Consider the following 19514-nt stretch of genomic DNA (forward strand, 5'->3'; position numbering starts at 1 on the left):
CATGGCTGGGCCGAGTCGAGGAGTTTTTCCAAACAAGTGCTGCGGTTTGGAGCCTGTGGGGACGGTAACGGTTGGTCCTCAACTTACAACGGATCGTTTAGTGACCGTTCAAAGTTGCGCTGAAAAAAGGGACTTACGGCCGTTTTCCACACTTAGGACCGTTGCAACGCCCCCCCGTGGCCGCGTGATTTACATTCGGACGCTCGGCAACCGACTCGCGTTTACGACGGTCCTCAGCGACCCGGAGAGGGGAGGTCACGGGATCCCGTTTTTGCGACCATCAGATGAGCAAAGTCATAATGGGGAAGCCAAATTCGCTTCACGGCCGTGTTCCTAATTTAACAAATGCAGGGTTTCTCTTAACGACCGCCTTGGTCGAAAAATAAAAACCACTTTTGATTTATAAAAAACTTGACCTGGAGGACTAAGAAACCTTCATGGACGTATACCAAGAAAGGTCCCCAAAATGGACAAGGACTCGTTCAGACACTGTCTCAGGCAGCGAGACAGAAATTTTGGGTTCAATCGTGGTCGTAAGTCGGGGACAACCTGTACACCAAGCAGAGATCCCTAAGGAGCTTTTTTTTTGGGGGGGGTGCTAAATTAAATCTTCCCCCCTGCTTTCCCAACCCTTGTAGGCCTTTGCAGACCCGGATCAGCACGTTCGCATGACCTCCGAGGGCTCCGACTGCCGCTGCAAATGCATCCTGCGCCCGCTTGGCAAAGCTGCCTGTGCCCGTCTCCGGGAAGGTAGGTTCTCCTCCCTGGGCAGGGGGTTGGACTAGAAGACCTCCAAGGTCCCTTCCAACTCCGTTATTCTCTTCTCTTCTGATTTATTTTCTATCCTATTTTCTATCCTAATTTCTATTCTATTCTATTCTATTCTATTCTATTCTATTCTATTCTATTCTATTCTATTTTCTATTCTATTCTATATTTCTACTCTATTCTATTTTATTCCATGTTCTATTCTATTCAATTCTATTTTTTATTCTCTCATATTTTCTATTCTATTCTATTCTATTCTATTCTATTCTATTCTATTCTATTCTATTCTATTCTATTCTAATTATTCTATTATTCTATTCTATTCTATTCTATTCTATTCTATTCTATTCTATTCTATTCTATTATTCTATTCTATTCTATTCTATTCTATTCTATTCTATTTTACATTCCATATTCTATTCTATTCTATTCTATTCTATTCTATTCTATTCTATTCTATTCTATTCTTCTATTCTATTCTATTCTATTTTACATTCCATATTCTATTCTATTCTATTCTATTCTATTCTATTCTATTCTATTCTATTCTATTCTATTCTATTCTATTCTATTCTATTCTATTCTATTCTATTCTATTTCTACTATATTCTATTTTATTCCATATTCTATTCTATTCTATTCCATACTAAGGCAGCCGGAGCGGGGAGGACTTCTACACTGTGGAGATGATCAGCTCGGGGGGCGACTGCCGCTGCTCCTGCGCAGCCCCCCCAGCCTCGCTCAACCCCTGCGAGGACGAGTGGAAGATGGAGAAGCTGAAGGAGCAGGCCCCTGAACTACACAAGGTATGGAGGGGGCAGAGGCTTTCATGCTAGAACTCACCATCTCCTGGTGATTGGCCCAAAGTCACCCAGCTGGCTGTCATGCCTAAGGTGGGACTAGAACTCACCGTCTCCTGGTGATTGGCCCAAAGTCACCCAACTGGCTGTCATGCTAGAACTCACCATCTCCTGGTGATTGGCCCAAAGTCACCCAGCTTGCTGTCATGACTAAGGTGGGACTAGAACTCACCGTCTCCTGGTGATTGGCCAAAAGTCACCCAGCTGGCTGTCATGCCTAAGGTGGGACTAGAACTCACCATCTCCTGGTGATTGGCCCAAAGTCACCCAGCCGGCTTTGATGCCTAAGGCGGGGCTAGAACTCACCGTCTCCCGCTTTCTAGCTGTGCCTTAACCACTGCTCCCCGCTTCTTTGGCAGCTGCAGTCGGTCATCGAGTTGCTGGAAGGAGCCCTCTACAGCTTGGACCTGATGAAGGTCCATTCCTACGTCAAGAAGCTGGTGGAGCAGATGAGCACTTTGGAAGAGGTGACCACCAACGACTTGGGGGTTCCCTCCATGGACGTTCCTTTCCTCCTTTAGCAGCCACTGGGTGGGTTTAGAGAAGGCGGGAGGGCTGGGGGGAGTGAGGAGGGGGTCTCCTCCATCCCCGGAGATTTTCCTGGAGAAAAAGGAAAGGAAGTCAGGGAGGCTGGTTAACCAAGTCAATGCAGTATAATATTAACATAAAGGTAAAGGTAAAGGTTCCCCTGCACATGCGTGCTAGTCGTTTCCGACTCTAGGGGCCGGTGCTCATCTCCGTTTGAAAGCCGAAGAGCCAGCGCTTGTCCAAGGACGTCTCCGTGGTCATGTGGCCGGCATGACTAGACGCCAAAGGCACACGGAACGCTGTTACCTTCCCACCGGAGTGGTCCCTATTTTTCTACTTGCATTTTTACGTGCTTTCGAACTGCTAGGTTGGCAGAAGCTGGGACGCGTAACAGGCGCTCACTCTGTTACGCGGCACTCGGGATTCGACCCGCCAAACTGCCAACCTTCTGATCGACAAGCTCAGCGTCCTAACCCACTGAGCCACCACGTCCCTTAATATTAACTACTACTACTTCTTCTTCTTCTTCTTCTTCTTCTTCTTCTTATTATTATTATATAATTAATATTATCACACACACCCCTCGATCCCTTCTCCACCCCCCCAACCCCAGACGGTCAAAACCAATTTGAGCCGTGACAGTAACGTGCTGAAGGACAGTGTCATGCACTTGAGTGACCAGATGAGGCGCTACGAGAACTACTCGGACATCATGGCGGGCCTCAAGAAGGAGCTTTCGAACCTGGAGCACCAGCTGCTGCAGAAAGACGCGGCCGTCGCCAGTCCCGAACTCAAGGCGGCCCAGGTGAGTCCCTGTTGTTCTGGCTGGAGTCGACCGGTCAAATCCATCACCTCGAAAATTTGGATCCATTTATCTGTTTGTTTGGACTTCCCGTTCCTTTCTTCCTGATTCTTTGGATGTTTTTTTCCTCTCGCGCCCCCGCTTGCCTTGAGTTTGCGCTTCGTTCCTCTTCCCTCCCCTTCGCCTTGTCCTTTCGTGCTGCGTCCACAGCCTGGTTTGTAGGCACAGATCTGAAGAGTTAAGCTGAAGGCCGGACAAGGAACAATGGACGGAAAAAGATCAAGGGGAGATTCAACCTGGAAATAAGCAGAAATTTTCTGACAGTGAGAACAATCAACCGGGGGAAGAGGAGTTGCCTTGAGAAGTTGTGGGAGCTTCATCACTGGAAGCTTTCAAGAAGAGACAGGACCGCCATCTGTCAGAAATGGTGGAGGATCTCCTTCTTGGGTGGGGGGTTGGACTAGATGACCTACAAGGTCCCTTCCAAATTTGTTATTCTATTCTATTCTATTCTATTCTATTCTATTCTATTCTATTCTATTCTATTCTATTCTATTCTATTCTATTCTATATTCTACTCTTATTCTATTCTATTCTATTCTATTCTATTCTATTCTATATTCTACTCTTATTCTATTCTATTCTATATTCTACTCTTATTCTATTCTATTCTATTCTATATTCTACTCTTATTCTACTCTTATTCTATTCTATTCTATTCTATATTCTATCCCATATTCTATTCTATTCTATTCTATTTCTGTTCAATTCTATTCTATTCTATCCCATCCCATCCCATCCCATCCCATTCCATTCTCTTCCTTTATTTTATTATTCTATTCTATTCTATTCTATTCTATTCTATTCTATTCTATTCTATTCTATTCTATTCTATTCTATTATTATGTGAGGTTCTGTTCTATTGTATTCCTTATTTCTATTCTCTTCTGTACTATTCTGTTCTACATTTCATTCCATATTCTATTCTATTCTGTTCTTTATTTCTTTTCTGTTCTAGGCTATGCTATGCTATTCCTATTTTCCCCTGCATTGTTCCCAGTATGTGTTTCTCTCCCCATCCTAGGACACCGTGGCGCGCAAGGAGAGCCTTCAGAAATATTCCAGTCCTCGGAAAAGCCTGGGGGACAAAGAGACCCCCAGAATCCCCAAGGAGAAGTCCCTCAAGGCGGAGAAAGTAAGGAAGGAGAGCGCTAAGGGGAGGAAGGGCCTGCCCCCGCCCAGTTCCAAAGCCCACTCCTCCGGGCAGGAAACCGTCATCCGGGGCGTTGTGTACTACAAAGCGGGACATCGAACGGAAGCGGAGGGGGTGGCGAGCAGCCACGGTGAGTAAGGGGCGGGCAGGGGTCCCGGGGAGCTACCCACTCAAATTTTGCAAAATCAAATGCAGTTTGGTTATCACAGTACAAGCGGCCCTTGACTTACGATAACCGAGCTCGACTTTTTTGCTGCTAAGTGAGTCACGGATTCACACGAACGCTCCTCATTTCAGCACCGGCCTTGCCGCAGTCAGTCGCGGCGGTCGATAAGTCCGTCACCTGGTCATTAAGCGAATCTGGCTGACCCACCCGCTCGACTTGGCTTGTCAGGTGGCAAAAGTCGCACGTGATTTCCCCCCTCCCCTCCCCAGCCCGGGACGCTACGACGGTCATAAATACGAGTCAGTTGCCAAGTGTCTGAATTTCGATCACGTGACCGGGGGGGGAGAGGCTGCGACGGTCTTTCGGTGTGAAAAACAGTCGTCAGTCACCTCGATCGTTGCCGCCGTCGTAACTTCGAACGCTCCCTAATCAGACCGCCGTAAGTCGAGGGCGACTTGTACGAGTCGTCCTCGACTTATCAGGACTAGAACTTCCGTTGCTAAGCAAGTCAGTCCTTAAGAGAGTCACGCCGGATTTCCCAACCCTTTTTTTCCCCCCAGGGCTGTTAAACGCACATCACTGCCGTTAAATTAATCCTGCGGTCGTTAAACAAATTCAACTCCCCTTTCCGCCTATTGGCGGCCGTAGGCTGGGAAGGTGGCACGTGGTGGGTCAGGTCACTCCGTGGCTGCCACGTGCCCAACTTCTGATCCCACAAGCGTGGCGAGGCTGGGAGGGTTTTCTGTTTTTCATTCGCCACTGTAGCTTTGGCCAACGTTGTAAGTTGAGGACTGTCTTTGGCGGGGAGGATTCCCCACTTTGGGGCTTGCTAAGGAGGCTCCTTTCCTGCAGAAAACCCTGCGAGGGACGCTGGGTCCAAAATGGCCGACCGAGAGACCCTCCCCGCGGCAGGAGAAATCCCTTCGATGGCTTCCCCTGCCAACGCCACCTCCGTGCCCATCATCCCCAGCACCGGCGCCCCGCTCCCAAGTCGGCCTGGCACCCCTCTGCTGTCCAGGAGGAGTGGCCACGTCCCCGAGGTCCCTCCCCTGCCCAGCCCCGGTAGGTGTGAACCCTTCCTCCATCAGGGCTGGGTTGGGTTAGGAAAGCCAACGCAATCCTAAGTGGCATCGACAGAGGGATTCAATCGAGATCACGTCAGGTACTAATACCACTCCGTAAAGCCTTAGTAAGGCCACACCTAGAGTACCGCAACCAGTTTTGGTCTCCACACTATAAAAAAAGACGTTGAGACTCTAGAAAAAGTGCAGAGAAGAGCAACAAAGATGACGAAGGGACCGGAGGCTAAAACATATGAAGGACGGTTGCAGGATCTGGGCATGGCTAGTCTAGCGAAGAGAAGGACCAGGGGAGGACATGATAGTGGTCTTCCAATCTTTGAGGGGGGGGGTCTCACGTGAGGAGGGGGTCCACCTATTTTCCAAAGCACCTGAAGGCCAGACAAGGAACAACGGATGGAAACTGATCAAGGGGAGATTCAACCTGGAAATAAGCAGAAATTTCCTGACAGTGAGAGCAATCAACCGATGGGACAGGAGTTGCCTTGAGAAGTTGTGGGAGCTTCATCACTGGAAGCTTTCAAGAAGAGACTGGACTGGCATCTGTCAGAAATGGTGGAGGGTCTCCTGCTTGGGCAAGGGGGAGGGGGGTTGGACTAGATGACCCACAAGGTCCCTCCAACTCTGTTATTCTATTCTATTCTTTTCTATTCAAATTTTATTCTATATTCCATTCTATCCTATTCCATTCCATTCCATTCTATATTCTATTCAAATTTTATTCTATATTCTACTCTACTCTACTCTATTCTAATTATTATTCTATTCTATTCTATTCCTTATTTTCTATTCTATTCTATTCTATTCTATTCTATTCTATTCTATTCTATTCTATTCTATTCCTTATTTTCTATTCTATTCTATTCTATTCTATTCTATTCTATTCTATTCTATTCTATTCTATTCTATTCTATTCTATTCTATTCTATTCCTAATTCTAATTCTAATTCTAATTCTAATTCTAATTCTAATTCTAATTCTAATTCTAAAATTCTGATGGAAGGAAAATGGGTTGGGGGGGGTCTCCTTCAGTAGAGCTGTGCAAGGGCCCCGGAACAGAGTTGGCAAAGGTGGCACCGTGGGTTGTAGGGTGGGGCGGCCTGGTTGCCAACCCTTCCCATCCTCTCCGTTGGACCCACAGCACCCAGGGCCTCCTGCGAGGGGACCCTCAAGGCGGTGGAGCCCCCCCAGGTGCAGCACAGCTACGGTCGAAACGAGGGCGCCTGGATGAAGGACCCGGCGGCCTCCGATGAGCGGATCTACGTGGCTAACTATTATTACGGGAACAACCTGCTCGAATTCCGCAATTTGGAGAATTTCAAGCAAGGTGAGGAAGGGCGGGGTGGGTGGGTGGGTGGAGGGAGGGGGTGAAAGGGGGTGGAGGGGGGGCACTGCACACCCACGAAGACCAGAGGGGTGGGCTGTCCGTGGACTAAGCCGCGGTTTGTGAAATGGGACGGATCGAAAGAACCACGGGTCGTTTGGCGTATGGTGAGCCGCAGTCTGTAACCACTAGGGCTGATTTTGGGGAAGCCCCCGAATGGAGGCTTAAAACAGCTTCCCAGGCAGGGGAGCAGGTTCGGAGTTTGCGGAATTCCTGGGCCAGATATAAAGGTAAAGGTAAAGGTTCCCCTGCACATGCGTGCTAGTCGTTTCCGGCTCTAGGGGCCGGTGCTCATCTCCGTTTCAAAGCCGAAGAGCCGGCGCTTGTCCGAGGACGTCTCCGTGGTCATGTGGCTGGCATGACTAGACGCCAAAGGCGCACGGAACGCTGTTACCTTCCCACCGGAGTGGTCCCTATTTTTCTACTTGCATTTTTACGTGCTTTCGAACTGCTAGGTTGGCAGAAGCTGGGACGCGTAACAGGCGCTCACTCTGTTACGCGGCACTCGGGATTCGACCCGCCAAACTGCCGACCTTCTGATCGACAAGCTCAGCGTCTTAACCCACTGAGCCACCGCGTCCCAGATATATATATATGTCTAAATAAAGAAAAGAGGATTTATTTGCGTTCTTTTTTCTCTTTTTGGCTGCTTTCTTCTATTCCTTCCTTCTTTTCTTTCCTTACCGGCTGCCAGAAGTTTGGCAGTTCGCTCCCGACCGGCTCAAGGCCGACTCGTCCTTCTGTCCTTCCAAGGACCCAGATAGTTGGGGGGGGGGCAAGATGCTGACCCTGTGAACCGCTTAGAGTGGGCTGTAAAGCACTGCAAAGCGGTATATAAGTCTAAGGGCTCTTGCTCTTGCTTTCCTCTCCTTCTTTCCTTCTATTTGCTTCTTCCTTTCCTTTCCTTCCTTCCTCTCATTCTCCTCTCCTTCCTTCCTTCTTTCCTTCCTTCCTCTCATTCTCCTCTCCCTTCTTTCCTTCCTTCCTTTTTTTCCTTCCTCTCATTCTCCTCTCCTTCCTTCTTTCCTTTCTTTCCTTCCTTTCTTTCCTTCCTCTCATTCTCCTCTCCTTCCTTCTTTCCTTCCTTCCTTCCTTTCATTCTCCTCTCCTTCTTTCCTTCCTTCCTTTTCCTTCCTCTCATTCTTCTCTCCGTCCTTCTTTCCTTTCCTTCCTTTTTCTTCTTCCTTTCTTTTCCTCTCCTTCTCATCTCCTTCCTTCCTTCCTTCCTTCCTTCCTTCCTTCCTTCCTTCCTTCCTTCCAAATTTCCATGTCTACCACATCCTTCCTTTTCTTCTGCTTTCTAATTTTTTTTCAAGGCTTGGATGATTCTCACAGTTTTAAAGCAAAGGCATTTCTAAACACACACACACACACACACACACACACACACACCACAACAGCTCATGCCAGAACTCTTTGGTCCCCCTGCCTGCCCTTTAAGGGGGCTGGTTCTCGGCCAGCTCCTTTGCCCAGAGAGTTTTCCATGCACGGGTCAAACAACTCCGCAGCAGGAAAAGATGGCTATCGGAGATGGTGCGCAGCGCAACTAAGGAAGCTCTTCTTCTCTTTTTTTTTCCAGCTGAAATCCGAGCAGGATTTGCACGTTAGTTAAAAATGCCTCTTCAATTTAATTTTATTTATTTTTTCTTTAGCCAACTTGGTAAAAAGAGTCTGCTCAGGACTCCCACTGGAATTTCAGACACGCAGATCCCGTGACTTGCCCAAGCCATGATTTGGGTTGAGAAACAGATTCTCTAAACAGACTGTGGAGCTTTGAAGGGCTTTGGGGGAGAAGCTGCAGGCTTTAAATCAGCCACCCCACGCCCCCCCTTCCTCTCTTTCCTTCCTTCCCTCCCTCCCTCCCTCCTTCCCCTTCCTCTTTCCTTCCTTCCTTCCTTCCTTCCTCATCACTGCAGGTTTTCAAGAAGACAACCATTTGTCTGAAGCAGTCTAGGATTCTAGGGTCTCCTGCTTGAGCAAAGGGCTGGACTAGAAGACCTCCAAGGTCCCTTCCAGCTCTGTTATTCTGCTATTCTTTTCTCCTTCCTTCCTTCCTTCCTTCCTTCCTTCCTTCCTTCCTTCCTTCCTTCCTTCCCTCCCTCTTCCCTCCTCCCTCCCTCCCTCTTTCCTTCTTTCCTCCCTCCCATCTCTCCCTCCCTCCCTCCCTTTTCCTTCTTCTCCCCTTCCTTCCTTCCTTCCTTCCTTCCTTCCTTCCTTCCTTCCTTCCTTCCTTCCCTTCCTTCCTTCCTTCCTTCCTTCCTTCCTTCCCTCCCTCTTCCCTCCTCCCTCTCCTTCTTTCCTCCCTCCCATCTCTCCCTCCCTCCCTTTTCCTTCTTCCTTCCTTCCTTCCTTCCTTCCTTCCTTCCTTCCTTCCTTCCTTCCTTCCCTCCTCCCTCCCTCCCTCTCTTTCCTTCTTTCCTCCCTCCCATCTCTCCCTCCCTCCCTTTTCCTTCTTCTCTCCTTCCTTCCTCCTTCCCTCCCTCCCTACCTCATGCCATTTGTCTGAAACAGAAACAGAGGGTTAGACTAGATGACCTCTACGGTCCCTTCCAACTCGGTCCTTCGGTATCCCAAGGCTGCATTTCTTACCCCGACCTCTCCCGGTTTTCCCCAGGGCGCTGGAGCAACGTCTACAAGCTCCCTTACAGCTGGATGGGGACTGGCCACGTGGTCTTCCGAGGCTCCTTCTACTACAACCGGGCCTTCACCAGGAACCTCATCAAGTACGACCTGCGCCAGCGCTTCGTGGCCGCCTGGTCCTTCCTGGATGACGTGGTCTACCAGGACGCCACGCCCTGGAAGTGGCGAGGCCACTCTGACATCGACCTGGCTGTGGACGAGAGCGGGCTGTGGGTCACCTACCCGGCCGTGGACGACGGCTACTCCCCGCAGGAAGTCCTGGTGGTGAGCAAGCTGGACGCCACCGACCTGTCCACGCAGAAGGAGACCACCTGGAAGACCAGCCTCCAGCGCCACGCCTACGGGAACCGCTTTATGGTCTGCGGCGTCCTCTACGCCGTGGACGAGGGCCACGCCAGGGAAGGCCGCCTGATCTACGCCTACGACACTCACACGGCCACCGAAGCCCGCCCGGAGCTGCCCTTCCGGAACGAGTTCGCCTTCACCACGCAGGTGGACTACAACCCCAAGGAGAAAGTCTTGTACGGCTGGGACAACGGCCACCAGGTCACCTACAAGCTGCAGTTCGTGGCCTGAGGATCGGGACCCCCCCACCACCCAAAAAAGCCACGGGCAGGCGCTCTCCGTGGCCGCAGGATGTCCACGGCCCCGGGGAGGGACTTTGATAGACGGGGACCGACCTCTGGCAGAATGGGCAACCTCTCCCTTCGCCAAAGAGCTTCGTGGCAGGAACTTTGGGGGCGCCCCCAAACGGCTGGCGGGATTTCGGGGGTGGGGGTGGTGGGCAATTAGAAAGCTCTTCGTGGCTGGCTTTACTTTTTTTCTCATGACGTTTCTCGCACGCAGGAGGCCCCGTGAAAATAAGGCAGGCGGTCCTCAGCTTACGACGCTTCATTTAGTGACCGTCTCAAGTGACTCATGGCTCTTTTTCCACCCTTACGACCGGTGGTGGCCTCCCCGTGGTCGCAAAGATCAACATTCAGACGCTTGGCAGCTGCTTTGTCTTTGCGACGGCCGTGTCCCTTCAGACAAGCCACGTCCACGGGGCAAGCCGGAGCTCGCTTAACGGCCCTATACCTAACTTAACAACTGCAGCATTTCACTTAACAACCGCGGCAAGCCAGGTCGTAAAATTGGAGTGGGGGAGGAGAAGCTCACTTAACCACCTTCGCTTAGCGACGGACGGAATCGGCCCCAGCAAACAAGCAAGGCTGGCTTGCAAAATGCATTCCCGGGAAATCCTCGACTTACTAACAGTTCGTTCGAAATTACAACGGCGCTGGGAAAAACCGTTTCCCACCCACTTAACGACCATTGCAGCAACCCCGTGATCGAAAATCAGAGGCAGCTGACTCGTATTTATGACGGTTGGCGGCGTTCCGGGATCACGCGATCGATCCCCTTTTGCGTGACCACCGACAAGCAAAGTCAACGGGGGCAAAACCGGATTCACTTCACAGCCGGGTCCCTAACTTAACAGCGGCAGTGATTCGCTTTACGACCGTCGTAAAACGGGGCAAAATTCACTTAACAAACATCTCGCCTAACGACAGAGGTTTTGCGCTCAATGGGGATCGTAAGCCGAGGACTCCCTCTACACAATGCCTGCTCTGTGTTTAGCTCCCCCCACCCAAGACAGAATAAATACTTTGGGATTCCTTGAATGTCCTGGGAACAAAATTGAGAAGTTTTGTGCCCCCCCAGGGGTCACGTGTGTCCCCTTTTGCGACCTTCTGGCAAGCAAAGTCAGTGCGGGAAGGCCGATTCGCTTAGCGACCGGGTTACTGACTTATCAACTGCAGGTGATTCACTTAACAACTGTGGCAGGGAAGGTCGTAAAACGAGGCAGAACTCGCTTCGCAAATGTCTCGCATATAGCCACAGAAATGTGGGGCCCTGTTGTGGCCGTAAGCCGAGGACTGCCTGTATCTCCTATCCCCCTTGGGGAGGGGGTCTGCAAACTTAAAAATCCCCTTTAAGACTTGAGGACCCCAACTCCCATCTGGCTAGGGAATCCTGGGAATCGGAGTCCCCAAGTCTTTAAAGTGGCCAATTTTGCAGAGAGCCCTGCCTTTGGGGGACTGGAGGCGGTGGAGCTCAGTAGCGTCTGAAAGTCTGTTTGTTTCGCCCACAAGTTACACAATCTTTTTTGTCGCTTTGTTTGGAAGAAAGTTCACACACACACACACACACACATACACACACACATAGAGACACACAATTTTTTTCTCAGGGAAAAGAAAAAGCTGGCCGCTGGCACGGAGACAGTGCCTGACTCTTAGAAAGAATGGAATGGAATGGAATAGAAAATTAGAATAGAATAGAATAGAATAGAATAGAATAGAATAGAATAGAATAGAATAGAATAGAATAGAATAGAATAGAATAGAATAGAATTATGGGATGGAATAGAATAGTATTATGGAATAGAATAAAATAGAATAATAGAATAGAATAGAATAGAATAGAATAGAATAGAATAGAATAGAATAGAATAGAATAGAATAGAATAGAATAGAATAGAATAGAATATAGAATGGGATAGAATAGAATAGAAATAGAATAGAATAGAATATCGAATGGAATGGAATGGAATAGAATAGAATAGAATAGAATAAGGAAAAGAATAGAATAGAATAGAATAGAATAGAATAGAATAGAATAGAATAGAATAGAAATAGAAATAGAAATAGAAATAATAGAAATAGAATATCGAATGGAATGGAATAGAATAGAATAGAAATAGAAATAGAACAGAAGATCGAATGGAATGGAATAGAAGCTGGAAGGGACCTCGGAGGTCTTCTAGTCCAGCCCCCTACTCAAGCAGGAGAATGAGCTCAGACAAGGCAGGGACTGATGAGGATCAAGGGGCTGACCTGGGACTGGCCCTTCATCAGAGAGAAATCTAGGCCGGTCCTGGTTAGAAGCTGGTGCAAATTGACATTTTTATCGATTTTTCTCATGCAAAAGAAAGGATTTCCCACCCCACCCCACCCTTAATGCTTTTGCCTGCCAGATGCTGGCTTGGAGGGGGGGGCTCTGTCCAGATGCTGCAGGGGTCACCCCCAAACGGCAGCTGGGAGGCTGGAGAGAAGAGCTTTGCGCTGTTTTAATTCTTTTCCTCCCCTTTTGCTGACTTTGTCTTCCACATCCTCCGCGCCTCTGCCCACGGGGACTAGAAACTTGGAAACAGCCCTAGCGGATTCCTTTGCGGGCCAAGCTTCAGCGAGAGGCAAATATTTTCGTTTTTTTAAAAAAAGTTTCTTTCTCCTCTCGTCGGTGGGGGTGGGGGCAGCCAGCTTTGGCAAAACAGCACTACTAATCCGGGGGGGGGGGTGTTTTGGGAATGAATTTTGTTCAATTAAAAATAAATAAAACACATAAGGGACTTTTCTCTTTCAGGGTCAGCCAACAAGAACTGCCTGGTTCGTTTTATTTTGGTTTTCCTTTCTTTCCTTTCCCACCCCCCCCCCAAAAAAAATCAGGAAGTGACATTTTAGCCTTGGAAAATGTGGGTAAATGAGATTTTGATACGGGGGAGGCGGCAAGGAGAAAGTTGGAAAAAACACCACACACACACAAACACACACCTTCTTTGCCATTGTGGGGAAATGAGGCAATTTGCATTCCCTGGAGCTCAGGTAGTCCCAGGAGGCTCAGCGAGCCCCTGCTGAGGACGATGGGACCTGGAGTTACACTGTGCAGAGCCTGGCGGGGAGCGGTGGAGTGGAGTCGGGGTGTGTGTGTGTGTGAAGAGGAAGACAAACTGGGGAAGGCTATTTTGGAGACACCAAGAACCCAGGGGGGGAGGGGGGAAGAGAGAAAATACTCCTTGCCCTACGACACGGCCTCTGCTCACGAGGACTAGAAACTTGGAAAGGCCCCTGGCAAATTTCTCCGCAAGCTTTAAGAGCCAGTTGCTCCTTTTCATCCTGACCCTTGTTTTCTGCTGGGGGGTGGGTGGGGGTGGTGGCTTCTCTCCCCCTCCCCAGTCTGGCCAGGGCGATGCCCCCCCCGATCCCCAACACCGCCAAGGACCTCGGAAGAAAGAGCCTGAGTATCTGGCTTCGGATGAGGTCATTCCTTCCCCGAAGACAAACTCGCTTTTGACACGCACCCGGCCGTTGCCCACAACCGGGGGTGGGTGGGTGGGGGTACCCTAGAGAAGCTGGCAACCTTTGGCCTTACGGCCCCATGTTTCACAGCAGCCCTTTGTTCTCTCCGGCCCAGATGGGTGCCACGGGGTGGGAGACGGACCCTTGGCAAGCTCCTTCCAGCGAGGCACAGCCGCCCTTCCGGAGGGCACCCCCCCAGCCCCGACGGCCTCCAGTGCTCGCTCTCAAAGGATGCTGGTCTCCTTCCTGCCCAGAAAAGAGGGGCTGGCGGGGCAAGCAGCCCCCCCCCACCGCCTCCAAGGCCCGAGGGCTTGGGCACCCATCGGGCCATAGCTTTGGCAACTTTCCTTGGGGCTCCTTCGGCGCTGGGCGGTGGCATCTTGCCAGGGTCAAGGCGGGCATGGAGAAGACAAAGCAAGAGCCTTGGGAACAGCGAGGTCAGCCCTGCAGGGCTGCCCAGCCAAGGGGTGGGATGAGTCTCTGCCCGCAACCCCACCCCACCCCGGGGCAGAAGCTCCGTCAATCGGCATCTTTGTTCTCCTGGCAAAGCTCTGAGCGTGGAGGAGGAGATCTGGCGGAGGGCACCGCTCGGATTTTCCTCCGGCACCGTGCCAGCCTCCCCGCCTCGGTGGACGGGTCGCCTGAAGTCAAACTCGGCTTGCTGTTCCTGCCCTGGATGCTCGTTCGCCATCAAAGGCAGCCTGGGAAGGGACAGGAAAGCCGTTTTTTTGCAAATAAATAAATAAATAAATAAATGAATCAACACACCCAAACGTTTCAAACATACGCAAACAAACCGCACGTTGCTGATGTTACATCTGCAATCTGCGGGCCTTCCTCTTCCACCCGAGCAGAGGCTGGAAGCGATGAGGGGTGAAAGACAACCGCCCACCCACATTCCAGAGGGGGTTCTCAGCCCCTCTGCGCAGCCCCTGCATTATTTTTATTTATTTTATTAAATTTATATAGCACAACACCTTCAATCCTGGTTTAGCACAACATTAGCACAACACCTTCAATCCTGGTTTATCCAAGACCCACCGCCACCGGATTCACGCAACCCGGAAGCCAAGAGAAGACAGCTAGATCAGGGTGGGGTGGCCGCAAGCCACGATTCAGGACCCGGGTTACAGGTAATCTTCCAGTTACAAGAGCTCGCTTAGTAACAGTTCGAGGTGACAAAGTGACCGAGGACCGTGTTTCCCATTGACGACCGTCGCAGCATCCCGTGATCCAAATCCAAAGATTTGGCGACTGACTCATCTTTACGACGGTGTCGCTGTCCTGGGATCACCTGATCCACTTTCGCAACCTTCTGACAAGCAAACTCAACGGGGGGGCGGGGCAAGACGCCAGAGATTCGTTAACAACGGGGTTACTGATTTAACAATCTCGGCTTAATAACCGTGGCAAGGACAAGTCGTAAGATGGGGCAAAATTCGCTCAGCCAATCTCTCGCTCGGCCACAAACATCTTTGGCGTTACCTGGGTACTTCGAAGGCTAGGTATTTTTCCAGAAGCCACTAGCCTACCACAATTGTAAAATCAGGTTTGGGAAGGTGGTCGATGGTTTTATATCCAGGCTGAGACGGACCCAACTTGTGCTTGCATTTTGCTGCAGCCGTTAGGGCAAAGCAGACGCTAAATGGAGCTTTTTATCCTTCTATCATCCAGAGGGGAATCTGCCCAACAAAAGCTGCGGACACGGATTAGGTAAAGTTTCCCCCGCACATGCGTGCTCGTCGTTTCCGACTCTAGGGGCCGGTGCTCATCTCCGTTTCAAAGCCGAAGAGCCAGTGCTTGTCTGAGGACGTCTCCGTGGTCACGTGGCCGGCATGACTAGACGCCAAAGGTGCACGGAACGCTGTTACCTTCCCACCGTAGTGGTCCCTATTTTTCTACTTGCATTTTTATGTGCTTTCGAACTGCTAGGTTGGCAGAAGCTGGGACGAGTAACAGGCGCTCACTCTGTTACGCGGCACTTGGGATTCGACCCGCCAAAGTGCCGACCTTCTGATCGACAAGCTCAGCGTCCTAACCCACTGAGCCACCGCGTCCCTTAATATTAACTACTTCTTCTTCTTCTTCTTCTTCTTCTTCTTCTTATTATTATTATTATTATTATTATTATTATTATTATTATTATTATTATTATTAATATTATCACACAGTGGAGGGAAATAGCCTAGAAACAAACAAAAAAAATTGAAGAGAAGTTTCTGCTCTTTTGTGTCCCCCCCCCCGCCAGAAGCCAACCCATTCCTTGAGGTCCAGCCCCACGGTCTAATTTTGTGCTGTTGTTTATTGGAGCTCTGCACTGTTTATGCTGGGTGCTCTTTCATCCTGAAATCTGCTGAACTAATGTTGACACCGGTCCATCTCTCTCTCTCTCTCTTTTTGTTTTTGGGTTGTTGTTTTTTTTTTCTTCCCCCCTCCAACCACAGGTTGACAAGCTGCAATTGTCAACCCCGGAGCCACAAAAGGCCAGCGGAGACGAGAGGGAAGGGGGGAAGGGAGGAAGACAAACAACTGTGGACAAACAGCGGTTTGAATCCCAGCCTGATCTTCGGCCCACGGATGGATACTGGGGACAGGAGGAGACTCTTGAGGGCAAGTCAATCTGGGAAAAACCGAGGACGACTTTTTGGTTCAGATTTTTCCCAGGAGAGAATAAAAAAATGAGAGAGAGAGAGAGAGAGAGAGAGAGAGAGAGAGAGAGAGAGAGAGAAAGAGAGAGAGAGAGAGAAAGAGAAAGAGAAAGAGAGAGAGAGAGAGAGAGAGAGAAAGAGAGAGAGAGGGGGGGAGAGAGGAGAGAAAGAAAGAGAGAGAGACAGAGAGAGAGAGAGAGACAGAGAGAGAAAGAAAGAGAGAGAGAGAGAAAGAGAGAGAGAGAGAGAGAGAGAGAGGGAGAGAGAGAGAGAGCGCTGGTGATAGATTCCCCCAGACTTCATCTTTCCAACCTCTGAGTCTCAAAGTGTATCTTTTTTCCCACGGTCCGAAACTCGACACCTCTCCCCACTTGAGTTCACAGGAGAATTAAAATGGAAATTCTTTTATTAACTTTCAAATGTGTCGGGTCCGCCGGAGCAGAGAAATCCACGCACAAAGCCACGGCTCATCTTTTTTTTTTGTGGTCTTCCATTTTCGGAGGATAAAACCAGCCAGAAGAAGACACAAAGTCCATTTTCCGGAGGTGCGTGGCTTTTGGTCTTCTGCAACGCAACAGGCTTCTCGTGGAGAGGTTGGGTGGAGAGGAAAAAAAAAACAGCCCAAGGGGCTGCGTGTTACATACATGTAACGGTGTGCTGTTTCAGTGGCGTGGGCTGACCTCATCCCCACCGAAGGCATACGTGCCTCAGTTTCTCTGGGAGAAACCTGCAATTCCGCGGGCAATTCCCCAGCATCTATTTCCAGCTTCTGGCGACAAAACCGTTATTTATGGAAGTTTTATTTCTCTAGAGGAATTTGTCCTTCCCTGCCACAGAACGGCCTCAATTATGGCGGGGAAAGAAACAGAAATTTATTCCTACCAAAAACTGATTATTTTGGGGTGTGTGTGGACTCAAGGACTATCAGACATTGTTCCTTGCTGCTTCAACGTCCCATCCACTACTATTACAATTTAGGCTTATCTCAGCTCTTCTGTACCTTGTGTTGGGGGGAAAAAACACAAAAAGGTTTTTTTCTGTTTTTTATTTTAATATTGAAACACACCTTCTGCAGCAGAATGACATCGGCTGGTTGGGAGGCTCAAAGTAAATTCTCTTGGGGAAGAGCTACAAAAGAGTGTTCTGGCCATTTGGCAAAAGCACAAAACCCGCAATTTGTTTTGTTCTCCTTTCTAAGGCCACAGCGCTTTGTCACCTGGGGGCCCAGTGAGAAATGTTACTACTCCCTTACTCTCCAGTGAGGCGGGGGTGGTGGTGGTGGGGACAGTCAAGATGCATCAGCCCTGGAGCGTCTCCAACCTGGGGGAAGAATCCAGAGAAAGAAACATTTTGGGAAATATTAAAAAGGCAGAATATATTTCCCCAAAAGATTTTAAAGGCAGAAACCAACCTCCCCTGCTCCAGTTTCTCTGCCCCAAACAGAAACCAGGTCTGGAGAAATGCAGATGTGTGATAATCGAAATAGATTCTGCCTTTTTAATATTTCCCCAAATATTTCTTTCTCTGGATTCTTCCCGCAAACCCTAACCCTTACCTAGTTTTGGTAACCCAATGTTCAAGAACTATATTAAAATAAGCTTGGAGAACAAAGCACCGCCAAAATCTAAAAAAAACCAACCCCGGGGGCTACAAATATTCCTTATTATTTCCCCCTCCCTGCTTTCCTCCAACTCACGCAGGGCAGAGGAAAATCGAGGTGCCCCAGGGACCGGTGGCAAATGTCCCAAGAGGGAAGGAGAGGGCAACCAAATGGGTTGACGCTTCCTTTGCTGGCGCTGGACCAAAGAAAGCCTGGTGGCCTTTTGTCCAAAATGCAAACAGAATTTTCCTGCCAATTTCCCTCGGCCAGGTTTGCAAACCGGTCTTCTCTTTCCACGCCCGGCTGCATGCCCGGCTGCATTCAATCACTCCCGTGTTATCAACTCTCTTGATTTAAAGTCCGGCGGTGGCTTAAGAAGAGACATTTCACCAAAGCAGAAATTATCCATGGAGGCAACGATGCGGTCCACGAGGGGGAACGTTTAATCCTGCTACAAAGAGCTGTAGAAGAATGTTTTCCCCCCCTCCACCCCCGAACACTACAAAAACCACAACGCTTGATTTACTAACAAACGTAAAACCCTCGATCGACGTCATTAGGGAACGTAGAACAGTTAGCTTGCAGGATCATCGCTTCCCGGTAAAGAAACTTCCTTATTTTTCCTTCCTTTTCCCACATAAACAAAAGAGGGCCTTCAAACGCCCCTTCCTTTCAGAAAGTGACCCATTTTTGGGGGGGCTCTCCAGGAACAAACCGACAAATCTACCCTCAGGGCTGGTTCGGATTGTCTCCGGTTGGTTATCCCAATCTTCTTCTCGGTCTTCAAAACAGACTCCTTGGGCATAGCGAGCGGGCCTTCTGGAGGCGCAAACATCTCGAGAACTTTTGAGGACCAGCTCTTTCCGTTGTACCTGTAATATTTCAAGGGTTTCCCGGAGGACATCTTTATCGGGGTAATAATGAAAACAATTCGAATGAAGGTAGAGTTTCTCTCCCGCCAGGCCTTCCTCCTTGTAGGACCTCAACGTCTTGAAATCTTCGTAGACTTCCTTTATGGCCTCCTCCAACTTCAGGAGGTCGAAGTGGGCATTTTGGTCTTGGACACTTGCCCAAAGCACTGTGGCCTGAATGCTCTTCTTCCTGGACCAGCTTTCTCTGACTTCTGTAAGCTGCACCCGTCCATTTCGGCTCAACCATCTTCCGCACACTTCCACGTTTCCAACTTCTCCAGGAACTTCTCCCAAGTTTTCAGGGAATGGGTGGAAACTAGCCATCCTGGCTGTGCCTGGTGGAAGGAGAAATGGGGTGGTTGGGAACAGGAGGGTCATTCTGCACCCACCAGACAGTGTGCGTGCCCCCAATGATTTTATTTACTAACAATCGCAGTTGTAGGGCTGCCCAACTTTGAGTGAGTCCGAAGTGTGTGTGGAAGGTTCTGCCAAAGGCCAAAAGCAACCCGTTTTTAAGAAGGAGGTAAGGACAAACCAGGATAAAAATGAGAGCCACTGAAAACGCCTAGCCTGCTTTCCCAAGCTTGCACACTGCCTTGCACCCTTAACTATCCAAAAGACGGTCGGTGCGTGACCAGCAATGGAGATCCAGGTTTGCATTAGCCAGCTTTTGCAGGAAGCGTGCTAAATTCGCGATCTGACCCGGTTAAGAGCGTCGTCTGAACAGCACCGCAAGCCAACAAGGGCTGCAAAAGCCAAGCCTGGCGTGGAAGGAATTTGCAAAGCGCTTTAGCTGC

General features: G+C 49.6%; 1 protein-coding gene across 1 annotated transcript; it reads left to right on the forward strand.

Annotated features, from left to right (window-relative positions):
• The first annotated feature begins 308 nt into the window (after positions 1-308).
• OLFML2A (olfactomedin like 2A) lies at positions 309-11727 on the forward strand. Its single transcript, XM_083375106.1, has 8 exons — positions 309-750; positions 1420-1574; positions 1988-2095; positions 2770-2961; positions 4043-4301; positions 5190-5399; positions 6558-6743; positions 9415-11727. Exons 1-8 carry the CDS (start codon positions 669-671, stop codon positions 10014-10016), a joined length of 1794 nt encoding a protein of 597 aa, XP_083231232.1. The 5' UTR covers positions 309-668; the 3' UTR covers positions 10017-11727.
• Positions 11728-19514: the final 7787 nt, after the last annotated feature.

The sequence above is a fragment of the Vipera ursinii genome (assembly GCF_947247035.1).
Source record: "Vipera ursinii genome assembly, chromosome: 16".
In the NCBI taxonomy this organism is placed as follows: domain Eukaryota; kingdom Metazoa; phylum Chordata; class Lepidosauria; order Squamata; family Viperidae; genus Vipera; species Vipera ursinii.

What these genes read in the sequence shown, in the direction of transcription:
- OLFML2A (XM_083375106.1), top strand. Translation starts at nt 669, where the DNA reads ATGACCTCCGAGGGCTCCGACTGCCGCTGCAAATGCATCCTGCGCCCG. An exon ending in AGATGAGCACTTTGGAAGAG is followed by an intron (nt 2,096 to 2,769) that starts GTGACCACCAAC and finishes CCCCAACCCCAG; the next exon opens with ACGGTCAAAACCAATTTGAG. An exon ending in TTTGGAGAATTTCAAGCAAG is followed by an intron (nt 6,744 to 9,414) that starts GTGAGGAAGGGC and finishes GGTTTTCCCCAG; the next exon opens with GGCGCTGGAGCAACGTCTAC.